The 19,953-nt window shown below is 47.3% G+C and overlaps 1 protein-coding gene across 1 annotated transcript in view; it reads left to right on the top strand.

The window, feature by feature from the left end:
• The first annotated feature begins 6,310 nt into the window (after window positions 1-6,310).
• The window catches only part of Tbc1d10a (TBC1 domain family member 10A), a 28,982-nt gene continuing 15,339 nt past the window's right edge, over window positions 6,311-19,953 (top strand). Inside the window, exon 1 of the mRNA XM_005068923.4 lies at window positions 6,311-6,603. Within this exon, the coding sequence (XP_005068980.1) occupies window positions 6,395-6,603 (209 nt within the window). The 5' untranslated portion in view covers window positions 6,311-6,394. The remainder of the gene's footprint in view (window positions 6,604-19,953) is intronic.

Here is a 19,953-nt window from a genome sequence, read left to right as displayed (position 1 = left end):
AGTCTATGTGCTTATCTAAGGGCTGCAAATTTAGTTTACTATTTGACGGGTTTTGCTGTTGTTGTTAGTTTGTTTTATTTGGTTTTGTTTTGTTTTGAGACAGCTGACCTGAACTTGGTATAGAGACCAGGTTGGCTTTGAATGTACAGAAATCAGCTAGCCACTGCCTCTCAAGTGCTGGGATTAAAGGTATAAGTGTGGGGCCTGACACTGTTTCCTGTTCAAGCACTTGTGTGGTAGTCCTTACGTGATTTTTCTTGTTTGGGGTACCAGAGGCAAGTCACATTCCCACAATCACACGGTTCAACGGTGAAGAATATGTGCAAAACACTTGCCTCAGTCTTGGTCACTGAGTGAAGTCCTGAGGTAGGTTATTATTTTTGGAATTGTGCTATTAGTGGCTTAGGCACTGCTGTAAGTGTTTAGAGGGAGGGAGGGAGGTGAGTGCTTGTTGATTATTTAAACAAAGCTGGTTTAGTTATGAGGATTACGCATGCTCAGATCCCCTAAGAGTTCCCAGTACCTTATCGTTTGCAGTCCCTTGATGTGATGCAGGTGTCAGAGAGAAAAATGTTCTCAGGATCACGGGAGCAGTATCCCAGTCCTCACTCTAGCTCCTCCTTTCCTCTCCCAACCTAAGCTTAGGCAGCTCCTCGGGCAGGGCCAGAAACAGCTCCATCACACACAGTCAGTCTTGTTGATGTAATGCCATTCTGCACCCTGTGTGACATTTGCTTTTCACCGGTTCCCCAATGTTTGCCTAGGGACTAGTGCAAAATTTGGCTTGCTGGTGGGCTTTTCTGATTTAGGGGCCTGAAAGCAAGCTCACTGCTAGACACTAATTGGGCAGCGCTAGAAATCCTCTGGAGGGATTTCCAAGAGAGAAGTACATTAGAAAGCCTTGGAGAATCCCATGCCCAAGTGCTCCCTTTTAGTATTAGGGATGTGGCATGGTGTCAGGGCATATGCCTCTGCAGACTGGCAGACCTCCACAGTGCCTCTGTAACAGAGGCTATGACAAGAGGCCAGGAATGGGGCTGGGCGGATTGCAAGTGAATGGGCCCTTTGATCCACACTCCATGGAGTTAACAGTTCCCAGAACTCCTGAATGAATGCCTGTCCTGACTACATTCACTAGAGGCTCATTGACCACAGAGCCTTGTGACCTTTGGTGGCCATAGATGAACCGTTGTTTCCTGGTACTGCACATTTCTACAACCTTGCAAGTTTAAAAGTACTTACTTAGCCTGTGTGTGTTTGTTTTAAAAGGTTTTTTGTTGTTGTTGTTGTTTTACAATTCATTAAAGTATAAAATAGTCGGGTGTGGTAGCACACTCCTTTGATCTCAGGAGCCAGAGGCAGGCGGTTATCTGTGAGTTCCAGGCCAACCAACCTGGTCTACAAAGTGAATTCCAGAACAACCAGCACTGTTACACAGAGAAACCTTGTCTTGAATAACCAAAAAACAAAAAATGTATTATTTATATGCTCTCTCTATATAAAATGTACTTTGGTCATATGCTCTCCATTATCATCATCCCTTCCTCCTCCCAGCAATCACTTTTCCAACAAGTTTCCCCCTTGTGTGTGTGTGTGTTTCACTGCATTTAATTAGGGTTGTGTATTTGATTAAGGACAACTTACCAGTGGCTATTCCACTGAAGAAAATGCCTGTACTATGAATTCATGGGTACAACAACCATATAACAGTCAGCCCCATGTCACTACTAGATTGGTGCTCTTTCAGAGGACCCTAGACCAGTTCCCAGCATCCATATCAGGTGGGTCACAACTACCTATACTAATTCTAGCTGTATACTCATAACATAAGCAGACATATAGATAGATAGATAGATAGATAGATAGATAGATAGATAGATAGATAGATAGATAGGTATAGATATATATTTAAGCATAAAAAAAAACTAACTTAGCCAGGTGGTGGTGGTGTACACCTTTAATCCCAGCACTTCTGATGTGGAGGCAGGTGAATCTGTGAGTCTGAGGCCAGCCTGGTCTATATATCAAGTCCCAGGACAGTCTCCAAAGCTACACAGAGAAGCCCTGTCTCAATGGAAAAAAAAAAACTTTGAAAGTGGGGGGTGGAAAGATGGTTCAGTTGGGGAGAGTGCTTACCAAATAAACTTGAAACCTGAGTTAGGGTCCCTACACCATAAAAGACTAGGGATCTCAACACATGTTAGTCTCACTGGGAAGGCAGACACAGAAGGACCCCTGGAGCTGGCGGCCCAGTCAATCTAGCTGAATGATGAGTTTACTGAGACTTTGAAAAAGAAAGGTGGAGTATAATTGAGGAAGACACTTGACATGAATATCTGGATCTTCACACACACCCGCATAGGTTTTGTGTGCACATATATCCTGACACACAAACTAACAATGTGCCTGCCACACTGGCTCACCAAGTAACTACTGACATTCCATTTCTTTCTGAAGAGGAAAATGATGTTCTCAAAGTTAAATAATTTAGGACAATTAGCCATATGCCTTGAATTAAGGCATATGCCTTGAATTAAGCTGTTAACTCCACTGCTACAGCTGTGGGCTGTGGTGGAAAAAAAAGATCTTGAAATTTACGAATTCTGTCACCTCTACCCACTGTTACTGAGAATTTCCATGTACCAAATGTTTAAGGACATGTCACACTAAAATCTCAAAATAGGGGTTTGTTTGTTTGTTTGTTCCAGTATTTCATTTTACTGATGAGGAAATGGTCTAAAAGCCAGATGTGGCAGTACAATCCTGGTCCCAGATATTTGAACTTGATTAGGCAGGGCAATCGCTTGAACCCAGGAGTTGGGAGCCAGCCTAGGTAACAGATGCTGGCTCAGAAGAAAAACAAGCCTCAGAATCTATTTGCCTCAAGGTCATCAACTACAGCCTGTCCTGTTTCTGAAAGATAAGTACCCTTGCTCCAAGAGCTTTGGATGTCTGTGTGATGGTCAGTTTACACTGCCGCCTGGAGACATACCTCTGGGCATATCTGCGAGTTTGTTTCTAGGAAAGTTGAAGAGGGAGGGATACCCACTGTGAATGTGGGGTCACCATTCCATGAACTGAGGTCTGGGACTAAGTAAGATGGAAAAAGCACCTGGTGGCACATGCCTTGTATACCAGGGGTTTATATTGAGACTCTTGTCTCAAAACAACCAAATAGAGCTATCGCACCATGATGATGGACTGTACCCCAACTGTCCCAAATAGATGATTGCCTTTGTTAGGTATATATGCCTTACAGAGTTGAATGAAATAGAGCCTTAGGACCAAGGTTGTGAGGTCCAAGTGGGTACTGCACTATCCCAATTACACCTGGTTCCCCTCTCCTGTGGGTCAGACCCACTGCCTCTGGGGAGCTGTGTTCTGCCATTAGAAAGGAGGAATGTCCTCCCAGACAGGGTTTAAGAGCAAAATGGCATGTGCCTGCTCCCATGTCTGCTGTTGCGCGCGCGCGTGTGTGTGTGTGTGTGTGTGTGTGTGTGTGTGTGTGTGTGTGTGTGTGTGTGTGTGTGTGAAACCAAAGCAAATGGAATGTAGACTGCAGGTCTTCAAGAATGTCAGGCTATGTGGCATCAGGGAAATGGCTGGTTAAGTCACTCTGGGCTAAATCCCTTGGAGTTTCTTTCAGACCCTTTGCAGCCTGGAGCTTGGCAGCTCAGGCTGTCTCTTTGCTTCCCTTCTGAGCCTGTCTCCCCACTTAGTTATTTAGGAAGCATGTCAAATGGCATTTTGGGAAACCATAGAATACTAGATGAATGAGGGACTGAAAAAGAGTTGACAGCCCCTAGGTCTAGAAGTTGGCTCCTGATTGACCCAATTCTTCAAATAAAAACATCCTAGGACTATCATAAACTAGTCTGGGACCTTAGGAAACTGACTACTTCATAGAACCTCAATTTACCTACCTGTAAAATAGGGCATGTATAATAAAAATTACTAAAAGATTACAAGAGATGGGGACTGGAGAGATGGCTCAGAGGTTAAGAGCACTGACTGCTCTTCCAGAGGTCCTGAGTTCAATTCCCAGCAACCACATGGTGGCTCACAACCATCTACAATTCAATCTGGTGCCCTCTTCTGGCATGTAAGCAGAACACTATATGTAATAAATAAATAAATCTTAAAAAAAAAAAGATGACAAGAGATGGGACAACCAATTTGGAAAGCAATTTGCTAGTTACTCAAAAGGTTAAATGGCGTTGGTGGCTCACACCTTAAATCCCAGCACTGGGGAGGCAAAGGCAGGTGGATCTCTGTAAGTTTGAGACCAGCCTGGTCTACAAGAGCTAGTTCCAGGACAGCCTCCAAAGCTACAGATAAACCCTGTCTTGAAAAAAAAAAACCATTATGATGGCTCAGCAGGTAAAGACCCATGCTCCCAAGCCTGATGACCTGAGTTTGATACCCAGGATCCATAAGGGGGAAGAAAAATGACAAAAAATGACTCCTAAAAATTGTCTCTGATTTCTGCATACATGCCGTGTGTGAGCACATACACACTGCTTATTTATTGTTTTTGGTTTTTCAAGACTCTGTGTAGCACTGGTTGCCCTGGAACCTACTCTGTAGACCAGGCTGGCCTCAAGCTCACAGAGATCCACCTGCCTCTGCTTCCTGAGTGCTGGGATTAGTTTTTTCCATGTCATGTCAAATTAGGGATTAACATTTTTTAAAGGTTAATCAGAGTTACAATTAAATCCCAGAAATGTAGGAAATTCTAAGAAAAATGAAATACTATGTTACCTGATCAAACATTATTCCTAACAAAAAAAGAAAAAAAATAATTCAAATGACTTTCACTGATGAATAGTGTATAAATGTGGTATGTCAACACAATGATTTTTAATTCACCCATAAAGCAAAGTGCTCAAATGTAGATATATCTTAGAAGCAATAAAAAAGTCAAGACCCTCTCAAACAAAAAATTGGACACACAAAATGATTGGTAGCCACAGATAATTAAAATGTCTAGAAAAAGCAAATCTGTAGACACAAAGTAGAATAGTAGTTGCTGTTACTGAATAGGAGTTTCTTTGGGTGAAAAAACTTTTCAAAAATTGGACTGTACTGTTTGCATACCTCAGTAAGGATGCTAGAGATTTGTACCATTTCATATAGGGCTATTGCTTGTAGCCCAGTTGACCCAGAAACTCATAATCTGTTTTGGTTTACTGAGTGCTGACATTACAGGCTTGCATTAATTTTTATTTGTGCGTGGGTGGATGTGGTGATGGGATTCAAACCTAGGAAGTATACACTTTAAGCATAAAATTGTGGTATGTTAATTGTATCTCAGTAAAATCATTGGGGAGTCAGGCATCGTGGCCCAAAACTGTAATCCCAGCATTTGGAAGACTGGAAAGGGCCCTGAACTACATAGTAAGCTCAGCCACTTTGGAGACCGCATCTCAAAACAAAACAATACAAATCAACCCTCACCAAAAAGGTGTTGGGAAGGAAAAAGACTACAAAGGAAAGTAGAGCTCTGGTCAGGTTTTTGTTGTTTTGTTTTAGTTTTTTGAAACAGGGTTTCTCTGTGTAACAGTTCTGGATTGCGTTTACTTTGTAGATCAGGCTGTCCTCGAACTCACAAAGATCCTCCGCCTCCCGAGTGCTGGGATTAAAGGCATGCGCCACCACACCTGGTTTAGTATTTTGGTTTTTCGAGACAGGCTTTCTCTGTGGCTTTGGAAGCTGTCCTGGAACTCACTTTGTAGACCAGGCTGGCCTCGAACTCACAGAGATCCACCTGCCTCTTCCTCCCGAGTGCTGGGATTAAAGGCGTGCGCCACCAACGCCCGGCTGGTTTAGTATTATTTTTATAGGGTCTCCCACAAGCTAATTTAAACGCCCCTAAGCAGAATAGCAAGGTGATTCACATCCCTAAACCCACTTGCATCTCATCACTGTTCTTCAAAATGAACGGGCGACACAGCCCCACCCACGACCCTGTTTCGCAAGGATCCGGCCTAGTGAGGTAGAGGTGGGCAGGACGTCCGGGGAAGCCCTGGGCCTTTCCCACACCCCCCTCCCCCAAGTCGCGGCAGGTGACACGCCAGCCCGAGGCCAACCCGGAAAAGCCGGAAGACCTAGTCCAGGTGAGTTTTCGTGATTGGCAGCCAGGGAAGGAGGGTCCCGGTGACGGTTGTCCCGCCCCCTCACGTCGGTCCAGTTGGCGCCAGCCTGAAGAAGGGGCGGGGCCCGGGGCCCTCGGTACCCATTGGGCGTGTGGTGGGAGCTCCCTGGGGATCCGCCCCCAATTTTGCGGTAGCCAATGAGTGCGGGGCGTGGGCGGGGCGTCGGCCGCGTCGGCGGAGGCCGAGCGGCTGAAGCGGCTGAGGTGGCCGCTGGCGCTCTGGTGGCGGGCGCGGCCGGGATGGCGAAGAGCAGCAAAGAGAATGGGCCGCGCGCGCCCGCAGCGGGCGGGAGCCTGTCGGGGACCCGGGAGAGCCTGGCCCAAGGCCCCGATGCCGCTACCACCGACGAGCTCAGCTCTCTTGGATCCGACTCGGAGGCTAACGGCTTTGCCGAGCGCCGGATCGACAAGTTCGGCTTCATCGTGGGTTCGCAGGGCGCCGAGGGCGCGTGAGTAGCGCTGGGGTCTGGGCCGGGCGCGGGACCAGCACAGGCGTGGGCCTGACCCACCAACGTGTCTCCACTGAGCGATCCCCACAGACCCGCCCCAAGCGGCAGTCTACTTCCTACCTACGTTGGGCAGACAGGCCACCCCACTTCCTCCCGGTCCCCATGCCGGTGCCCCCCTCCCCCAGACCGACTGATGTGTCCTCACATTGCCCTCCCGACTGCGGGATAACCACCAGCAGCAGCCCCTAGACTCACCAGGTCATACTTGCCTTAAGGCCAATTGCCTTTACTACCCCCTGACATGCGCACAGATGGCCGCCCCACAGGTTCCTCTTGGCTGTTCTCCCTCTCTCTCCCCTACCCCACAGAATCCTTGTCTCAACTCCTCAGGACCCCCACCAGGAAATCTTAATCGACTTCAGGACTCCCAGCCAGCCCCACCCCTCTTCAGGTCACACTAGCCCTTGTCCAAATACATAAACACATTGACACTGGCCACCTCCCTCCCAGACAGTCCCGTCTTGTCACCAACAGTTACTTTACTTTCCATCATGGAAAGGTCAGAGTCAGCTCTCTCTCTCTCTCCCTCCCCCTCCCCCTCTCCCCACTTCTGCTTATCCATTGTCACAGGCAACAGGTGGGCAGACACTCCCCCTTCCTAGTAGTTCACAGGGTGACAGCACCTCACCTCTAGGACTCACTGTCAGCTTCATCTCCACAGGAGCCAGCCAGCAGACTCCCAGGCTGCAGTGTGCATACTTACTAACGGAATTCCATATCCAGTCTAGGACAGGAGTAGGAGGGAGACAGCAGGAGCCCCACTCATGTAACACCCCACCATTGAGCACCCAGGCACCCAGCGCTGACCATTAGAGAAAAGTGAGGCAGTGGAGTAGCACCGTCCTTCCACTCCAAGCCTGCCACACAGAATCCCCGGAAGTCAGTCCTCCAGAGTCTTGTGAGTTCAAGCGAGTGGTCCCCTCAGGAAGATGGCCTCTAGATATTACTTCATTCCCGTTGTCTTGTGATATGAGACTTAGTGCCATACAGAGAACTGACAAGCCTCCCTCCCATAGTGTGCCTGCCAGTTTATAGAGACATCCCTGCAGTCACCAGGAGAGCCTTACACCAGACTATATTCCCCTCTCTGACTAGTTGTGACTGCCCAAGGTGTCCCCAGCTATTCTTGGGACTTTCAGAAGTCCTTGACTATCTTAAGAAATACACTCCATAAATTCCGTCCCATATAAATGTTGGTTCCATAATATCATAACACACACACACACACACACACACATACACACACACACACATACACACACACATACACACATACACACACACATACACACACACATACACACACACATACACACACACACTCACACACACACATACACACACACATACACACACACATACACACACACACTCACACACACACACACACACACACACACACACTCCAAGAGTCTCTTATTCACAGGCCTCCTCATCCTTAGGAGGAAAATTTGACAAATCCAGGCTTCTAACCTAGATGGAGTTTCCTCCACCCACTAGATCTGTCTCTCCCATCCCCTCCATACTTGCTCACATTAGGCTAAGCCTAGTCCAGTCCAAAGCTAGGAGCCCCTCATTCTCACCCCTCACCCTGATTTTGTCCTGGTTTCCTTGCCATGAGCTTCATGTAGAGAGGATTTAAGGGTGTGTTTCAACTGGAGCACAGTCATCAGGGATCAGGGACCTGGGAGGGATGAGGTCTTGTGGTGGTAGGAAGGAATTCTCAGTTTTATTTGTGGGGTCTTGGAAGTAACAACTCAGATTTGCTGGAAAATTCTAAAGCATGAAAAATTTTCTTCATGCTTATTGGGCATTTAACCAGATTTCAGGGTGCAGGTCAATGTAATTAAGCGAGGAAGGACCAGACTTGGGGGTCATACTTGTTGGCTGTGTGACCTTGTACAGATCATAAATTCCCTAGCCTGATTATTCAAGGGCAGAATTAATGCCTATATCCAACTCTGCTGAGAAAAAAGTGAATCTGATACATGAAATCACCCAGCACCATGCCTGGCACAAGTAATAGCCCAAGAAATAGTTTCCTTTCTCTTTCTAAGTGTCTGAGAAATGAAGAGAAAAATGAGGGCGTACCTTTGGTATTTGTGGGAAGAGTCGCCCAATGGGAGCACCTCCCTTTGGCTCTCATCCCCAGCCATGCAGCCAGATGTCTATCTTCTCCACCCTTCAACTACACACCTGGGATATGGCTCTGCAGACGCCCTCTACATCTCCGGTGTCTGTGAGGCCAAGGCTGAGTGAGATCCCAGGTCTGCTTGTGTCTCTGACTCTTTTTTTTCAGCTTGTCAGTTAGCAAGATCTCTGGTATCAGAAAGCTTGGTTCTTCCTTGTTTGATTTATACTGTGGTTCTAAAAAAGTCAGAAGTAAGTCCCTGCCCAAGGCCATAAGAAGGGAAGTTGTGGGAAGTTTCAGAGTGACCGCGCTGAGCCTAGTCTCGTGGTTGAGGGCTAAGAGTCCATGTGCTTGCTATCCCAGAGAAGTGAAACATTAGCACAAATGGCCTGCAGTGGACATGATGGGAACTGTCTCCAGATTAAAGGTCCATTTCAGATATCCTGGGCCAAAGGTTGTCTCAATACAGGTTAGTTTTGGTAGTTGCCAAGGGCTGTGGAATTGGGAAAGAAATCAGAGGCTTCTCATTCTGGTGTCTGTTACATTCTGGCCTAAATTATATCATAAAATTGTAGGCTAAGCTGGACTGGATCTTAAGAGATTGACCAGTATAGCCTATGTATAGAAGATAAAACACAAGCCAGAGAGGCAAAAACTTGCTTAAGTTCACTTAACATATTACAGCAGATCTAGAACTTGGATCCAGGATGTTAGAATCCCAGGTCAGGACCAGCTTCATCATCCATAATTGTGGCTCTTTGCCCCCAGCAGGATCAGTTTGCAGGCAGGTAAAACTGAAGATAACCAATAGGAACCTATCCTTGCTTCCTCAGCACTTCTTACCCCCCTGACAATGTAGGAGGCTAACAGGAATGGCCAGGATGCGCGTTGTCATTAGTCTAATTAGCTTAGGGCTAGCCCAACCAGTCTTATTTACTCTTTTCTTCTCAGGTCTGCAGTGGAGTAAATGCTCAATATTTATTACCTGAATGATTTACTGATAGATATTCCAAGTCAGAAAACTAAAAGTGAACTTAGAGGTGGCCACTGTCAGACAGAGAGGTGTGAAACAAGTATTAGTCTTGCTTTTTTCAGTCGTTAGGAGAAAAGCTGGGGGTTGAACCCAGAGTTCCCTGTGCTGTTCCACTTTCCCATCTTGTCATTCAGCCTGCTCTGTAGGGAACCTTTAGTGGGACTGAATTGATCCCTATCTTCTCTTGACCATTAGCCAAAGGCAAGAAAGCAACTAGTCCGTGAATAACCCTGTGGGTGGCACAGCCACGGACAGAGGTCCTGGCAGCACTAGTCTGGGTTAACCTAAGACTTAGCTGGGCAGTGGAACCCCAAGAAAAACTGGTATTCTGAGCAGGAGTGATGTTACCCTTCCATCTCTTGGGGGGAGAGTGACCTATTTGATGATCCTTCTGCAGCTGGAAGTTGGTCAGGAGGGGGAAAGGACATAAGCTAAATTCCTGGTAGCTGGAGAGATAAATCGCTAACCACCTTCTCCTTTTTCCAAGTGACTATCAGCACTAGCCTGAGGCTGGGCTTCCCACCCTGCCTCTGTTTGCTCAGTATGTAGGCCAGATGAGTCAGGATCTTTGGGATCCTGTGGGCATTGGCTTCCTGTTAGGGGAGCAAGCGATTTGAGCTGAGCTCAGGATCAAACATCTGGAACAGCAGTATTGTCTTCTTAAATCCCCTGGCTCCCTCTACTTCTAACCAATTATATCAGCCCAATGACTTTGGAAGTCATAAAACTGACTTAACTGGCATCCTTACAGACTGGTCTGTGCCAGTTTTTGTTGAGGTGGGGCCAGGGCCTCCTGGCAAGCTAGAGCCTGCCTCTTTGCTGTACTGCCTCCACTGCCTTTTTTAGTTGGTAAGCTTAGACTATCCACTTCTCTTGAGCTATTACAGTTCCCAGGAGAGCATGGAGCTGGTAATGAGTGGTCCCTGGGTAGTTCATTTGGAAGAATATAGCTGTCCATGTGTGGCCCAGGTTTTTGAGTCCTCCCATTTGTTTCTCCTCATTTCCTTCTGTTCTAGAGCCTCAGACAAGATCTGACTTGGTAAAGGAGGAGGCAGCTCACCAGCTGCAGTCCTGGGAAGGTGCCTGTGTGTCAACTTGCTAGAAACCCTAAGCTGTGGGAAAGAGATAAGCGGTAGAGTCTGGTTGATGTTATGTCTTCCCAGCATCTGGCCTGAAACAAGACCTGGGGGTAGGGGACAAGAATACCTGTCTGTAGCTCAGTTACCCAGTCTGTTTATATCAAGATGGGGGAAGAAGGTAGTTCTGGGCCCCCTCCTAATACAACCTCTGAGTCTGGCTGCTGTGTGACCTTGGGCATGTTGCCTCATTTCTGAACCTCTGTCTCACCCATGAAAAGATTATTGCTAGTGCTGATTTTTGGGGGGTTGCTGTGAGGTTTAAATGAACTGATGTGTGAAAAGAGCCTGGGACAGAGTAGGTGCTCAGTGAATGCTCTTTCCCCTTTTAAAGATGAGTAGTTAGGAGCCGGGCGTTGGTGGTGCATGCCTTTAATCCCAGCACTCGGGGGCAGAGGCAGGCGTATCTCTGTGAGTTTGAGACCAGCCTGGTCTACAAGAGCTAGTTCCAGGACAGCCTCCAAAGCCACAGAGAAACCCTGTCTCAAAAACAACAACAACAAGAAAAAGATGAGTAGTTAGTGAAGTGATTTACTTCCCACCTCAAGCCATAGTGAGGCCCAGTCCTGTGGGCAAGAGAAAATCCTAATCCAGGCGAACCTCACTTCCCTTGAAGGGGGGGTAGTTTGCATTCTGAACACAAGTGTCTGAAGACCTCAGAAAAGAATGCCCCAGATTTATCACCTGAGGCAGCCCTGCCAGTTTTCTTCCTCCCAGGTGGGTTCTGTTGGGGGGAATCCAAGCAGAGAGACAATTGGCCTGACTCCCCATTGGCAAACCAACACTCCTGCTTATAAGTCCCTTAGCCAGGACTTTAAGGTTTTTCTGTTTCATCTTTCCTTTCTCCACGTCTCCTACCTGATACTGCCCTCCTCCATGTCCAGCTCCTTGGAGGCCGATGCAGATTAGCTCTTTACTTCTGCTTAGGTAGTAGGGTAGCCAGCCCATGCAGCAGCTGGAGCCAGCTAAAGGCTTCACTTGGCTAGCCTAGCCACTTAGCAGTGCCCTTACTTCCCAGGCTCTCTTGAATACCTGCTCTGCCAGCTGCTGTGGTTGAGACAAGAACTGAACAAGACATCTCTGTCCTGTTGCCCTCAAGGAATTCAGACTGGTTGAAAGACAGAACCACAAACAAATCTTCGCAGTGTTGAGCGATAAAGGCTGTAATTGAGGTGTGCAGCTGCTCTGAGAGTCTACAAGAGGAAGCAGCAGCTTTACCTACAGGAACCTATGAAGTGCCATTTGATTCCAGCACTCAGAAGGGACAAGCAAGGTCTTTTCATTGGGTGGGAAAGGACTTATGGGCAACATTTCATCCAAAATCCAGCTCTCTGAGAAGTATAATGGGCCAATAGCAAAGGTGCAGGCAGGATGGAAGCAAGGGTAGGCTGGGGAAAGAGGTTAGGCAGACAGCCTTGAAGGTCAGCCTGAGTCCTGTGCTTCAGAGGGTTAGTTGTTGATGATGGCAGAAAGAGGAGCTAGATCACAGGTGATGAAACTGTCACGAGAATCCAAAATGGGACAAAGGAGCTATGGTGGGACTTGGAAGAAGTCTATAACCAGAGGGAGAAAGAGGCTGGCAAATAATTAGAGCTTGGACTGTGGCTAGCCCTGAGAGTGACGGAGGTGGAAAGGCCTCTTACAAGGCCTATCCTGTAGCCTTTGCAGTGGGCTGCTGTTGATTTGCCTTTGTCATATCCCCGAGGTGCATAGCTTGGCTGGAATGCCCAGGGCACATCAAGGGGCTCTTTGTTTCTCTCTAGCAGGAGAGTTGGCTGACCTGGCTGGAGGAGGCAGGAGGGTGAGTAACACTGAGCTTTGTAGTTGCTGCCTGGTAAACAAATTGGATGGTAAGAAAAGCTGCAAGGAGAGCAGGCTTCTCTCCAAGGAGCTACGAGTGAGGCTGAGGACAGAGAAACCCTTCCTTAAGGCAGCATGACAGCTGGGGCAGGGGATTTGGGGCTTTCAGCATAGTGTAAACTGATCAAGGGGAGGTGGATGGCAACCAAGAGTCAGTCTGATGTCATGGGATATCTTGATTTTCTTCTTTCCAGCTGGTGCCTTAGCTGGGACAGGTGAGTCCTGTATCGTTGTGAGACAAGCTCCTAGCAAGTCCAGGAGATCAGAGATACTGGTTGGAAACATGACTTTAGGCTAAGGGATGGAGAAAAGTACTCTTAACTAAGCACAGGGTATGAAGGTGCTGGTGCCAACTTACCAACTGACTCCTGTGGCTCGTGGCTTAAGCATGTCTTCTCATTCAATCACAGGGTTGGTGCCGTGACTCTCATCCAGCACTACTGTATGTGTAGCCCCGTGTCAGCTTCCAGATAGAAACCTGTCTTGCTTTCTAATGACTTAGAGTCTCAGGGAAATCATACATTAGACAAGTAGTTACAGGTGCAGCTATGTACAGAGGATTGTGAGGCTCAGCTAAGATAGCTGGATTAGAAACACAGTGAAACTAAGACTTCTGAGCTGGGATCAAAGACCCAAGTCCTGGGCCTCCCTGAGCTACTAAGTAGCTGTGTGACCTTGAGAAGGCTGCTTGACTTTCTAAACCTCAGTTTCCTGCAGAGAAAATAGAGCTCATCTATCCCAAACATTCTGAGAAATGACCTTGGAAAAATGCTTTGGTAGGTAGCCCCAACGAAAGCGGTCATTGTGGCACATTCCGCAGAAGCCAGTACTTCCAGCATACTGTGTTCCTCTTGTACGAGCTTTGTGCACAGAACCAGTGGTCTTCATGTATGTGGAGGTGTTTTATTTGTTTTTGTTAGATTTATCTCTTTTAATTTTTAAAAAAGCTTTTGGTTTTTGAGATTATAATATAATTACATCATTTTCTCTTTCCCTTTCCTCCCTCCAAACCCTCACACATACCACAGTCTTTGCTGAAATTTTTGGCCTCTTTAGTTGTCGTGCGTGCGTGTGTGTGTGTGTGTGTGTGTGTGTGTGTGTGTGTGTGTGTGTTTATTCCTAAATATATAAATACAACCTGTACAGTATAATGTTACTTGTATGTATGTTTTCAGGGTATTGGTATTAGATAACCAATAGGTGAGCTCTTGCCTGGGGAAGACTATTTCTCCCAATCTTCAGCTCTCATTCCTTAACTGTCTGTGGTTCTTTGTCTAGGCTTGGGTTCCTGTGCTTTTCTTCTTCCACAGAAGTGTGTCTATTGGTGTCAGTGCCAGCCTTGTCAGGTCATGTTTAGGCAGCATGTTGGGGAGACTTCCTGAGTATATTAATTAATTAATTAATTTATTTATTTATTTATTTATTTATTTATTATTGAGACAGTGTCTCATTGTGTAGCCCTGACTGGCTTGGAACCCCAATGTAGACCAGGCTGGCCTTGAGCTCTGCCTGATTCTGCCTCCTGAGTACTGGGATTAAGGACCTGTGTCACTATGCTGAGCTTTATCTCTTTAGTCTCTGGTAACCATTACAGGAGCAACTGGAAATGGATGGAGGATTATTTTGCTTTGTTTACAGGCAGAGGGAACTGACTGAGCAAGGGATAGAACTGGGCCTCCTATCTGGGGGTCCCAGTTTTTCACCCTACTAAAACTGGTGATCACCTTGTGGCCTCTCTTCCTGCCACAGTCTCAGGACTTCAGCCCAGTGCCAAATGTTTACTTTTCCTAACAGGTCTCCTGTGTTGTTTTTATAGCTGAGTTGTTACAAGGAGTAGTGTAACTCCTGTGCAATGTCTGCATGCACACTTCCTTACATGCCCCCAGAGATGAGACAGGAACAGCTGGGTGTGAGGGATCCCAGAAGGGAGCATAGGCTCTGGGAGCTCTTGCTCCTTCTCAGTGCCTTGGGCCCGGGGCACTGTGTGTTCAGAGCAGTCTTCCCAGTCTGCCCTCAGGGCTATTCTTTTTTTCCTTTTTCCTCCCTGTCTTGACTTACTGGGAGGGGAAGCCCAAGTTCAAGACACCAGCAGACTTAGCTTTTCATCCTCCTTCTGACACTTTCCAGCAGTGTGACTTCTCTAAATCCCTAAGTAGGACATTGGTGGCATTGAAAGAGGGGGATGTTAGGAAGACGATGTTTAAAAGGCACCCAGCACAACATCTGCCACAGTGTAAGAGCTCTGTGTCCTCATGCATGATGCCTTTCACACTTCGTGCTTATTTATCTATTTTTGGTTTTTCAAGACAGAGTTTTTCTTTGTAACCCTGGCTGTCACTCCATAGACCAAGCTGGCTGGCCTTGAACTCAGAGATCTGTCTGCTACTGCCTCCCAGATGCTGGGATTATAGACATGTGCCTCCACTGCCCTGCCAGCTTTCACCCATCAAGTGTGAGACTCAAGAGCCAGGCAGGTGGATCTCTGTGAGTTTGAGGCCAGCCTGACCTGCATAGTGAGAGCATCTTGAGATACACACATACACAAAACAGACTCAGCTCTCTCCCCCTCTCTCCCTCTGTCCCTCTCTCATGAGCTTTTAGTATAATTGTAAGGAAGTAAAGCAGTGTAGATAGAAGATTCAGCTCACCCATGATCTTGGGGGTAAAGCAGGAGCCAATTCCACTCTGCTTGAGGTCAGGAGATCCCTGATCTACCAGGGCAGCTTGGGAACTCCCCTATTAGTTCCTTATTGAGTCATTTGCAGCAAGGCCCTCTGACAGCCCTGACTAGAACCGTTCTTCCGTTTCAGTGGCCTATGAAGAAAAAAACAGAAGTGAGAGTGGAGTTAGGCTTCCTGAGAACTTCAGGGCCAGTGTGTGGCCAGAGGGCTGCTTGGGTGCTGTACCCTCCTAGGTGGTAGTAGTTTCCTGAGGAAGAGTCCAAGTTTGCTGCATAATTACCATCACTGCTCCCCCTCTCTGTGTCTTCTGGACCTTTGTCCTGGCTTCCTCGAATGCCTAGGTGACTCCTCCATTCCCTCACCATCATTATCATAATGCCATTTTACAAAGGGGCTAGCGTGGTAGCCCAGGCTGTCACTTGCTTCTTCTCACTTAATTCTGTGAGATGTGGTTATCATTATAACCTCTATTTTATGTTGGCAGAAGCCACATCCCAGAGAGCTAAAGGGACCTGCAAAATGTTACACTGCTTGTGAGTTGAAGTTCATTGAGCCCTGAGCTCCAGGGGTCAGTCAAAGCTTGTGTGTATCCCACTGAGTATACAACACCAAGTGCTGCAGTTGGGTAGCATAGTCAGAAGAGCAGAGGGTCTATCCTCACCTGCCAGGGCTTGCTTGCCATAAACCCTAGGTAGCAGTTAGCTTGCTGACAATCTGAGTTTTCTCATCTGCCAAGTGGGGCTGGTAATTGGAGAATGCATCTCATGGACTTTATTACCGGGTTAAATGAAATGATGTCAATTGGATACTGAGCAGTGTCTGGTGCTTAGCAAGTGCCTGGTAAGTGATATCACAGACATTCAGTTAAGCTAATCCAATAGGAGAACTGTAATGCTGTAAAAGTCCACCTTCAAGCAGATCTGAGCTCAGCCTTGTACTGGCCTTCAAGACCAGAGCTGTGTTAGGTTGGAGAGGGCGTACTCCTTCTGTGTTTCTGCCTGCTCTCAAGGCAGAGTCAGTATTCCCAGCTTATTGCTGAGAACTCAGGCCTGAGGTCACAAAGCAAACTGATTACCGTGTGTTGATTAAGTGCCAGTCGGGTACTAGGTAATGTTCTTAGCGTGAGGCACACTGCAGAGGATGGCCTGGTGGAAGTCTCTAGGAGCACACCTCCTCACGGAATGCTGCCTCAGCAGAGCAGAGGTCAGGTGGGGAAGCTGGGCCTGCTCTGCTGGACTGCTCACATTCCCGCACAAGCCGTGCCCTTCCTATTAACTTGCACTTGCGCATACTGGGCCTCCTGCCTGGTATGTTCTTTCCCCCTTCCTCAGCCTAGACACTTCCTGTCAGCCTCCAAATCCCAGTTTAAGAGTCAGCTCCCAAACATCTTCACCCTCACCTTGGGGGCTTCTTGCAGATTTCTAGCACCTTTCACAAGCTCTGTGCCTGAATTTCAGTGTTTGTGAGTTATTTATCCACCTACCTGCCTCTGCAGCACTGGTTTCCTCAAGGTCAGGGGCTGCATTTTATTCATCTTTACAGCAAGGCTCTGGAGAGGTGTGTATGGAGCAGTTAGAGGCCATGTAGAGATGAGAGGCAGTTTTGAATGAGGTCTTCAGGGGTTGGTAGGTGGTAGGGGCCAGCTGGAAGTGGAGGGAGGCTCAGAGAAGTGGTTCAGGGAGGGGACACCTAGACGTAAAACTAGAGTGGAAGGAGTAATGTGCCAGGGACAGGAGGATTGCAGAGCCAGGGCCTTCAATTTCTGTTGTAGATGAGGACAATAGGGAGCCAAGAAGTTTCAGCAAGGAGAGACCTTGTAAAGACAAGGGTCAGGACAATTAGGTAAGAGCTAACAAACTGGTAAGAATGGCTCGGGGAGTCACAAACAGATCAGGGTGGACTCTGGGCATCTGCAAGGGAGATGGTGACTCAGGCACCGAGTCACGGGCAGAAAACGATTAGGTTTTAGGGAAGTGATGTCTCCTGTTAAGAAAAGGCTCCAAACTTCCTCTAGTTGTCAGGGAGAGCTGCCCCAGGGATTCTTCTATCTGTGCCCTTTCCCAGCTCAGTGGACCAGAAGAGGATTCCTTGATTTTTAGAATCTGCAAAACAGAGCAGGGTGGAGCTGAGTGGAGTGGAGAGCTGGGCAGAGGCCCAGGATGCTGAAGCCAGTGAAGGGTGGAGAGAACCTGTTTACCATTGTGCACTGACCCAGAGCCGGAAGGAGCAGAGCCAGCAAGTGCCTCATGGGATAGAGAGGCTGGCTCAGAGCTCACTACCACTGGGAGTGAGGGAGAGTGAAGCAAGTCAGACTCTCACCCAGACTGCCACTGCCAGCCAACTCCAAGGCACAGTGGCAAGGCCACAGGAGGGAGCACTGAACTACTACAGACATCACCTTTTCCCTACCACTTACAGCATGTCCTTGGGCAAGTCACATACCCTCTGAGCACCAATTCCCCACCCCCACCCCTCCCTGCCCATCTCCACCCCTCACCCCTGCTGCCTGGACAGGGCATTCTTTTTGTTTTGTTTTTTGTTTTGTTTGCTGTTGTTTGAGACAGGTTTTCTCTGTATAGCAGTCCTGGCTATACAGTAGTGTGTTCCAGCTGTGAAAGGCTGTATCATATTCTTCTGTCTTTCTCAATTTAAAAGGTAGGGAGGAGTAGGGAAAAGGAGTATGACAGAGATTATGTTCTGTGAGGGACACTTTGTATCTATTAGGCAGGTTATTGTCAGAGTGACAGTCTCCACTCACAGGCTATCTAATGTGGGCAGATTGCTTAACCATGCAGGTAATAAGAACTACTTCCAGAGGGAAATGTGTACACTGTAGTGGCTCAGCAGAGTTATTAGTACATGGCCAGTTGCTCCCTGGGCAGGTGACATAGCCACCTCATTAGAAAGGAGAAACTAGGAGCTTAGAGGATGGAGAAACAGCCCTTCTCTTTTTCACATAGCTATAAAGTGATAGAAGCCAGGAATTATGGTTTATGTGTCATAGAGTAAATGGCATTATCTCATGGGATTCTATGACTTCCTAGGTAAAATGAGGATGATCTTATATTGTCCTGTCTACCTCCAGGAGCGTCATTTGGGAACTAATTAGAAAGTTCTGTCTGTAAATACAAGTTGTAAACTAGCTACCATTTTCTGGCTATCCACAGTATGTGTTTATTCTTCGTTGCAGTCCTCTGTACAAGGTGTGTATTGTGGTCCCACTAAAGTGTTGGGGATGCAGCCCAGTGATGGCTGCCTTTTTACATCATACACAAGGCCCAAGGTTCAAACCCAGAAATCAGCAGGTGAGGGGGAAGCACCAGGTCTTGGTTTCCAGCTGGTAGATTGAGGAACTGTAATGCATTCCTAGGTAGGCTGACTCAGGGGCGTCCCCATTCTTTATTGTCTTCCATGTCCCATTTAGCATCCCTGGTGAGTGAGATGAAAAGCACCAGTCCTGTGATTTGTGACTTTAGAAAGAACGTCTGCTTAGGGTTCAGGAGCGAAGCTTGTAGGAGGGGAACCGTGGTATATCTTCCACAAAGATAGAAGGGTTCTGGGCATGTGCAGTACCCTTACTGAGTTTGCCAAGCCAAGGAGTTGAGAGCAGAAGTCTAAAAGGACTGGGGAGAGAAACTTCCAGGAACCTTAGGAACCGGACTTGTCCCTCTGAGCCTTTGGAAGCCTCTAACTTCTGAATTTTGGGAGACTTTGCAGAGAATGGGGTATATGAAGTATCACTGCCACCTTGAGCTATAGGATGGCACAACGCAGCAAGACCTGGGAGTCTGGGAGCCTGGCAGGATCTGTGGTCATTTACCTCCTTTATCTTCTCTGAGCTTCCTTCCTCAGGAGGTAGGGATATTGGCAAACAGCAAATCGCCTAGGTCTGCCATCTCCTGCTGAGGTTGTACTTGCCAGCAATACCTACCCATCCTATTAGGCCTTACTGAGCAGTGTTACACATAGGCTGACTAACCACTGTAGTTGTAAGAACACAGGTCAACAGGCTGTGAGGATGCTGAGGGCTTGACTTCTGAATGTGTAGGACTATAGGATAAGGGTCAAGAACATGGAGCCACACAGCCCTGGGTTTATCTCAGCTTGCTTCTTACAGCTATGCTTGTAGGTCTGGCATTCTATTGTTAATGGGGAAAGTTACATGTTCTGGGGTTATTACGGAAATGCACATGTGATACACATGTGAAATCTTGAGAAAAATTAGTTAAGTAGTAAATGATGTATAAATGCTAATTACTGTTGTTGATGTTACTATTGTTGTGGGGGGGTTTTGATGGTGTATGAGGCCTTGAAAGGGTGCTGACAGAGAAGAAAGCACTTCAGACAAGAGTGGGTAGATGGGAGACAAGGGATAAGCATGTGTATGTCTGGTGTAAGAGGACATGAGCACTGACTGTGTAGCACCAGAAGGTGGTGTTGAAATTATAG

This window comes from Mesocricetus auratus, unplaced genomic scaffold, assembly GCF_017639785.1.
Source record: "Mesocricetus auratus isolate SY011 unplaced genomic scaffold, BCM_Maur_2.0 Super-Scaffold_100006, whole genome shotgun sequence".
Taxonomy (NCBI): domain Eukaryota; kingdom Metazoa; phylum Chordata; class Mammalia; order Rodentia; family Cricetidae; genus Mesocricetus; species Mesocricetus auratus.
This window is presented reverse-complemented; position numbering and strand designations above follow the sequence as displayed.